At 44.5% G+C, this 8,392-nt stretch overlaps 1 protein-coding gene across 1 annotated transcript in view; it reads left to right on the forward strand.

Moving 5' to 3' along the window:
* DYM (dymeclin) overlaps positions 1-8,392 on the forward strand; it is a 161,965-nt gene that overhangs the window by 70,989 nt on the left and 82,584 nt on the right. The window contains exons 11-12 of the mRNA XM_010007892.1: positions 3,201-3,314; positions 3,823-3,917. Coding sequence (XP_010006194.1) covers positions 3,201-3,314; positions 3,823-3,917 — 209 coding nt within the window. The remainder of the gene's footprint in view (positions 1-3,200; positions 3,315-3,822; positions 3,918-8,392) is intronic.

Consider the following 8,392-nt stretch of genomic DNA (forward strand, 5'->3'; position numbering starts at 1 on the left):
TCCTTGTAGCCTCCCTTGGACTCTTCCCAGCAAATCCCTGTCCCTCTGGAACTGGGGAGCCCAGAACTGGACACAGTCCTCCAGATGTGGCCTCACCAGAGCAGAGCAGAGGGGGAGAATCACAGACAAATCACTTTCCCTCGGCCATCTTTTCAAATTCTTTAAGCAGGTGTTTCCAGATATGAATGACCAAGTTACTGTTCAAAACCTGTAGCGTAAAAGAAGAAATCATCCATACACTTCCTTAAATATTAACTCCACATCTCCTAAAGGAGAATGTTAGAGGGCAGCACAAGGAATGGAGTCAGGAAAGGTCTATAGGTATTTCTGGTGCCAGTTACACAGTCATCCAGTGCCTGAAAGGCACTGGAAGGTGCTCTAAAGTCTCCCCAGAGCCTTCTCTTCTCCAGGCTGAACACCCCAACTCTCCCAGCCTGTCTCCAGAGCAGAGCTGCTCCAGCCCTCTCATCATCTTTGTGGCCCTTCTCTGAACCCTCTCCATGTCTTTCCTGTGCTGAGGACTCCAGAGCAGGACACAGTACTCCTGATGGGATCTCACCAAAGAAGATATGGCAAACAAAAACCAGTATTGGGCTGTGTGGGCTCTGGAACAACCTACCTAGTGGAAGGTTGCTCGAGTCATGTAAAGCAGAACTAAAGAAATAATTTAATTTTTTAAAAATCATTGTTTCATTGTAGGCTCTGAAGACCAATGGTGTTTTGGCAACAGGATGGGATAACTCACTTCTTTCTAGTTCCAATACTATGTTGTGGTTCAAAATTTCCATCCCAGTTATAAAACAAATTAAATGGATAGTTCGATGTGTTCAGTGTGTGTAATTTTGGGGGGAAGGAAACCCCAGGTTTAACAACTGATGATAGGGGTTGCAAAGTTAATACCATTTCTTCTCTTTGCAAGCTCAAGTATGTTCTCTTTTCAGCTCAGCTTGCAAACTCCTTGGCCTTTGTTTCTGTTCCTTGTCCAAAAAACCTAACCTGCCAAGATGCAAATTGAATACCGAAGTAATTCCAAAATGTTTTTCACAGATCCAGGCTTTGGGCTGAATGAAAGAAGCTGTGTTAGTAAAATAGCTCTTGGTCTCCTGTTTCCTTCTCAAATCCACACACACTTGCTGTGAGATGAGTGTTGGGTGTGACCATAACTACTAATCCCCTTAAATATGTAACATATACAATTTCAAACCATAAATTTACATCTGTGGAAGGGAAGAATTTGGGGTGACCATTTGGGATTCTGGGTCTGGGCTCTGTTAGGGAGTAGCCACCACGTGACTGCACCATTCGTGCAGGCTTTAGACTCATCTCCAGGTACTGATGTTATCAAATATCAATTATTAAATATTCCTGATGTTAACATCTAAATATCATTTTAATTTTGCTTATGACATGCCCCTTCTTTTTCCAAATTAGAATTATGGGTCTTTCCAGCAGAATTGATCTGAATGTCTCAGACAGAAGGAGTAAATGGCATAAAATCAATCACTTCCAGCATTTCCATCCCCTTTGTCTTCTGCAAGTCAAGCAGTGGCCATCTCTCTCCATCTCCTTAGAGAACATTGGTTGCTACTTCTCCATCCTTCTCTCTTCTAGAAAGAAAGTTTAGCTGATTGAGCTTGCTAGTGGGAGGAAGAGGGAATTGGAAGAGCAGAAATGATGTAAAATAAAGGGTGTCTCTTCTTTTTACTCATCCAAAGAAGAGGTGGGAAGAAAGTTGATAGAAGTGGGTTCATGTAACTTGCTGAGAGAAGAGGTGAATAAAGGTGATTAGTGAGGTTGATTATGAGTTTATGATTGTGAGGTTTGGATTGAAATGTCTTATATTTTCATTGAGCATCAGGTTTCAGTGAAACATACTTAATAAACCAAAGATAACATTAAGCAGAGTGATACCTTTGTGTGCAATAGTCCTTGTTAAACAAATTTCTATTTTGACCCAGAGTAACCCTGAATTGGTAGAGGACCTTCTCCATGCTTTTAGGGTGGTTCCTGTTGCCTCATTTTTTACTGGTCCTTTTGTGCTTTTTTGTGCTTATATTTCTCGCACCACCCTCACAGCAAAGAATTTCCTCCTCATGTCTCACCTCAATCTCCCCTCTTCCAGTTTTAATCCATTCCCCCTTGTCCTCTCCCTCCCTGCCCTTGTCCCAAGCCCCTCCCCAGCTGTCCTGGAGCCCCTTCAGGCACTGGAAGGTGCTCTAAGGTCTCCCTGGAGCCTTCTCTTCTCCAGGCTGAACACCCCAACTCTCCCAGCCTGGCTCCAGAGCAGAGCTGCTCCAGCCCTCTCAGCACCTTTGTTGCGCTCCTCTGGACTTGCTCCTTGTCCTTCTTATGTCCTCATTGCTCCATGTTGATCAGCTGAATGTTCTAAGAGGAAACAGTGGATTGGTTCTCCTTCTGCATTAACCTCAGTCATATCATAGCATGGTGAAGTTTGGAAGGGACCTTAAAGATCATCCAGATCCAACCCCCCTGCATGGGCAGGGACACCTCCCACCAGCCCAGGTTGCTCCAAGCCCCGTCCAGCCTGCCCTTCAACACTGCCAGGCTGGGAAGTGGTAGTAGACTTCAGCCTGGTGGTAGACTTCATTCAGCCTGGTAGTGAAGAGCACTGAAGTTCTTAACCTGGGCTTTTTTTCGCCTGTCAAGGGAAGAGACCTCACATCTGGCAAGAAAAAGGCTTTGTCAACAGTTAACTTCTCCATCTGCCCCACGACCTTCGGTGTGTGTGCTCTTGCCCATCAGTCAGAGCTCATGTGTGTGGTGCCTCTTGCCCAACTGGTCATGAGGGAAAATGGGAGGGAATTGGCAGCATTATTTGGCTATCTTGGGTGGAACTGGAGACTTTGGAAAGGATATGATCAAAAAAGAAGAAAGGGGTGTGATGGAAAGAGCTTAAGGAATTGCCAAATTTAATCAGCTTTCTACGCTTAGGGTGTTTTCATATGGCTTTAAATAAAGTTGATGAGATCTACGAGGTGATAATACTGCAGAGATGTCTTTTTAATTAGTTTTTTTTATTTATTCTTATTCTTCTTCTTTTAGAATAGAGTAACTTAGCTCACATTGAAGGCTGGAAGCTAATTTACATGATTTAAGGATTGCATGAGTCCAGACAATTTTCAGTGTTCTTCTTCAGACCTCCATGCTGAAGAACCTTGTCCTTTTTTGGCTTTTTTCAGGTATTGAAAAATATCACTTGGTATGCTGAACGTGTCTTAACTGAGATCTCACTTGGGAGTCTCCTGATATTAGTGGTGATAAGAACCATCCAGTACAACATGACACGGACCAGGGTAAGTCCTTATGCACCTGGCGTGGGTTTCCACCTTCAGGGGCATCAATTCCACTTCAAACAGGGTGAGGGCTTTTCTTCAGTCTGTTGCAACCAATTGGCAGGGATTTCCAAGCCATGTAGATGAGGCACTTCAAGACATTGGGCAATTTAGTGGGCAATTTTTTAAAAAATTAGTTTTTTGGGGTGACGTTGATGGTTGGACACGATGATCTTGGAGGTCTTTTCTGACCGCGACAGTTCTGTGATTGATGTATCTACACACACTCTATATGAGGCAATCCCTCTTTTATAAGCCTTATAATTTGAGAACATCTTGAAACCATCACCAAGTAGATACACTTGAAATTTCTTCTCTCTGCTTTTGACCACCTCCTTTACAACAACACATGTTACTCAGGCTTTTCAGTGATTCCTGCGAGAAGTTCCAACGTGTATCAAAGCAACAATTTGATGTCATTTTTTTTTTTTTACCTTTCCTTTTATTTTTTCTCTGTGTTTCCTGACAGGACAAATACCTTCACACCAATTGTCTGGCAGCCTTAGCAAACATGTCAGCACAGTTCCGCTCACTTCACCAGTATGCTGCTCAGAGGATCATCAGGTAAATATGAACCCTCAGAAAGAAGCTTCACTTGAAAGCCACTTTTGCTGCCACTTAAGGGTAGAGGAGCTTGAGTTTTAAATGCCTGAATAGGTACTAATGAACTAAACAGCTGAAATGGTAACTGGGTAATGAAAAGATCCCAGAGTAAAGATCCCAGAGTAAATTGTGTTTGCTTTACAGTTGGATCTTGAGTCTGAAAAACTTCTGACTTGGAGACTCTTAACTCAGGAGCTGCTTTCAACCTGGAAGGTTTTCAGGGATTGGTGTGATTTTGCTTTTCCTAGTTATGTATCACCTTTTTATAGAAATGCTCTGAGTTGTGAGTCTCAAATACTATGCAGACTGGATTTTCAACTTGCTTTGCTTCTTCCTGCCATGTCTGCCAAAAGGTCTGTCAGTTAAATCAGCCCTAATGCAACAGTCATTTGGTGATGAGGCCCTGCAAATATAAGCAATAAAACCTACACCTTTGCTCTTGGACTGAACAGGTTTATTAGCTTGTATAGTTATTAGATAGTTAATATCTGCTCTGGTTGTGAAACAGGGACATAACTTGAAAGAAGTTGATACTGAAGTTGGTTCTTCCTATGTTGTGTCTGCCACTTTGTAAGGCAGGTAGCCCTGAGTGAGGCATCTTTCCTGTCTTGGCAGCCAGCCCTGCTCCAAGGGAAAGCAGGAAGGTCCTTATTAATGTGCTCTGGAATAAACTGCTAAAATGCTTGTCAAGTACAGACAGTTCTCCAAAAATAAGGAAGTTATAATTTTGTGCCTGTACACTTTGTAAAGGGCTGGGTTAAGAGATGCCTCTTGTTCTTGAGGATTTAATTCTGTCTGAAGCCCTTCTCTTTTGGAAATGGTTGATTTTAAGTATATGCACAAGTAACCAGGATTCATACATTCTGCTCTTACCTTTTCCCCTGTTGATACTCACCTTCTTTTCGGCCCCTTGGCAGTGGTGACCAGTGTTCTCAATGGGAAATGAATCTGTTTTCCCCTTGCCTATCACAAACATTCTCTGAAATAACTCTTCATTTCTCAGATGATAGACATGGAGTCTGAATTTTCCAAGCATTTGCAAACATTGGGCTCTGAAATCGTAGGTCTTGTACTGGTGTGAGATGTCCTGCCTTGACGCTCAAAAACTTGATCTGGTTTTCATAGAATCAACCTGGTTGGGGGGGACCTGGACGAGCATCAAGTCCAAGCATAACCCATCCCATTTCAGTGGGATGGTCTGTTTGCCACTTCAGAGCTTTTTCCTGTGGTCCTTGATTTTATTCCAATTGCTTCTACTGCTGTTCTGACAGTGACATGTGCTCCTCTTGTTCTGTCAGGGCCAGGAAGGGGTTATTTTACTAGTCCCAGTTGTTAACCACCATTCAGTGATCTTCTCGTCACCTAGTGTAGCTGTGTGTGTGGCTTGACTTTTGGTCAACGTGCTCTGAGTTTATGGGCAACTGCAGTTCAAAATTTAAGCCCCTGGTTCCAAGTAGGACCAGTTGGATTATTTTGATGGAATTGAGTTATGAAATGGCTAAGCATGTGCTCTGCTGGCTTACCAGGAGAGGTGGCAGCCATCAGTAGAGAAGCAGCAGCCTCAGCAGAAACACCTCACCTAAACCTTTCAAGGTGGAAATGGGCAAGGAACCTCCATCCTCGGAGCCTCTTCCCTACCCCAGCCTCTTCCAGCCTTCTCACGTGAGGTTTTCACCATCTGTAACTTCATCTTTGAGGCAAATTGACTCCCTTGTGTGTTGTGTCCATCTCAAAGCCATCTTCACAGCCAAAGAAAGCTGTGAAGCACCCAGAAATTCTCTTACACTCCTGGTCTGCAGCATGTCAGCAGTCTGATGTGATGTTTGGGTGCCCCATTTGTCGTCTGTCTAGACAAGCATAGCTACAAGGTGACTTCACCATTGCTGCTTGAATGTGTTTGTGAAATAATTGGGTCAACATTATTACTGGCCCAGGGGAGACCTTCTGGCTCTGCAGCTGCCTGAGAGGAGGTTGGAGCCAGGGGGGTCGGGCTCTGCTCCCCAGGAGCAAGGGATGGGACAAGAGGAAATGGGCTGCAGTGGTGCCAGGGGAGGCTGAGATGGGATGTTGGGCAGCATTTCTTGCTGGCCAGGGTTGTCAGGCCCTGGCCCAGGCTGCCCAGGGCAGGGCTGGAGTCCCCATCCCTGGAGGGGTTTCCAAGCCGTGTAGATGTGGTGCTGAGGGACATGGGGCAGGGGTGGCCTTGGCAGGGCTGGGGGAGTGGTTGGACTGGATGATCTTAAGGGCTTTTCCAACCAGACTATTCTGTTCTATGATTCTATAATTTAATCTGAGATGTCAGAGTCTTTGGAGGATTGCAGAGGAGGTAGTTTGGAAGGAGAGTGGTCTGAGAGGGATCCAGGTAACCCAGCCATTGGCTGCAGGGTTGGAGCTGTATTGTTATGGTTGGGTGTAATGTAAGGGTAGGTACAGAAAATGGTCGTAGTCATCAACTGAGAAAGCAAAACAAAAAGGCATGATGGAAGCAGAGAATCATCAAATGGCTTGGGTTGGGAGGGGCCTTTAGGGGTGATCTAAGATGATACACATTGTATCATATATAATGTGATATTCTTATACAGGCCAAAGATATTCCACTCTCTAAATATTCTGTGGGGCTTGGACATGAACAGGCTGGAAGGGTCAGTCAGTTTCAGGGGCAACGTTGTCTCATGGAAGACCTCACTGCTGGTATGCTAACACTTTCTTCTCTGGAGCTTCACAACCTTGGCTTTGCTGGCAGGCCTGAAAGAATTGTTTGTATCCTGAGGGTGGTGAGACCCTGGCCCAGGTTGCCCAGAGAGGTGGGAGATGCCCCATCCCTGGAAACATCCTGGCTCAGGTTGGACAGGGCTCTGAGCAACCTGATCCAGGTGCAGATGTCCCTGCTCACTGCAGGGGGTTGGACTGGGTGGCATTGAAAGGTCCCTTTCCACCCAAACCATTCAGTTGTTCATAGTATATTAATCTGCTTTCCTCTCAAAATACACAGTTTTGTTATAAAATTCACGTTATCAAGACAAGCAATGGGAATATACTCTTATGAACACATGGATTTCATAGGAAATTCATGTTTTGAGGCACATATTGTCCTTTTTTCCCTACCTTATGAAGTCTGATAGCCCCTATTATTAATTTTGGCCAACACTTATGGACCCAATTTGCTCCATGATGCCAAAGCAGAATATTTCTGTTTAAATTTCTCTTCTGGTTCTACCATCAGGTTGCAAGCATCTCTAAGGGATTCAAACCACAATATCCAGAATGCAAAAAATGTTTTCTGTGAAGGAAAAGCCTATAAAGAAGATTCCTGATCTTACATGAAGTATTTTAGGGTGTAGGTCTTCACATTAAGTAGCTGTGAAACACTTAACTGCAAATCTGCTTAGCAAAACAACAGTCATAATTTAAGCCTCAGCAGATGCTCTAATGATGCCTTTCTTAATGTGAGAAGTAATTCCATTTCCATGCAGGCTTTTTCCTAATCCTATTCTGAGCAGAGACTGCCAATTGTTTTAAATTCTGAAGACTATTTTCTGTGAAAGAATTAGCTGTGAATATTCAATATAGTGTAGTTAAGAGCTCAGTGAAACACAACTTGATCATGTTGGGTAATTTGGATCACGTTCCAGCAAGCATGAAAATTGACGCATTTGTCTAAATCTATTGCAAGCAGCTGCTGGAAGTTAAAAAAAAAAAACAACCCAAAGATGTCATAGATGTTTTATAATAAGATCCAGGGCAGGATTCATTTAATGTTGAATGTCCTTTGTTGTAGACTTAGACTGCCCTGACTGAGAGATCCTTCCCTTCTCTATCCACTGTTGCCACTGGGTACATTTGAAATCTTCGGAGCTGTTTTATAGGCATGGGTGATACTGCCCTGGTGCATGGGTGTATCACCTGCATGGGGGATACAGCACCCTCTTATTGGTGGGGTGCTGGCATCTGTGCTGTCTTCTCAAGAGGTTGGTACATAATCATCTACAAATGAAATACTATGTGTGTTGATGGCATTATTGTCACAAATGGTTGCCAGAGGTGGCTGTGGATTATCTAAGCAAGAAAGGACAGCCAAGTGGAATGTTACATAGTAGATCATCTAATTGCAACCCCCCTGCATGGGCAGGGACACCTCCCACCAGCCCAGGCTGCTCCAAGCCCCATCCAACCTGCCCTTCAACACTGCCAGGGATGGGGCAGCCACAGCTTCCCTGGACAACCTGGGCCAGGGTCTCACCACCCTCACAGCACAGAATTTCCTCCTTATGTCTCACCTCAATCTCCCCTCTTCCAGTTTTAATCCACTCCCCCTCATCCCATCCCTCCCTGCCCTTGTCCCAAGCGCCTCCCCAGCTTTCCTGGAGCCCCTTCAGGCACTGGAAGCTGCTCTAAGGTCTCCCTGGAGCCTTCTCTTCTCCAGGCTGAACACCCCA

The sequence above is a fragment of the Chaetura pelagica genome, unplaced genomic scaffold (assembly GCF_000747805.2).
Source record: "Chaetura pelagica isolate M959 unplaced genomic scaffold, ChaPel_1.0 scaffold552, whole genome shotgun sequence".
NCBI lineage: Eukaryota > Metazoa > Chordata > Aves > Apodiformes > Apodidae > Chaetura > Chaetura pelagica.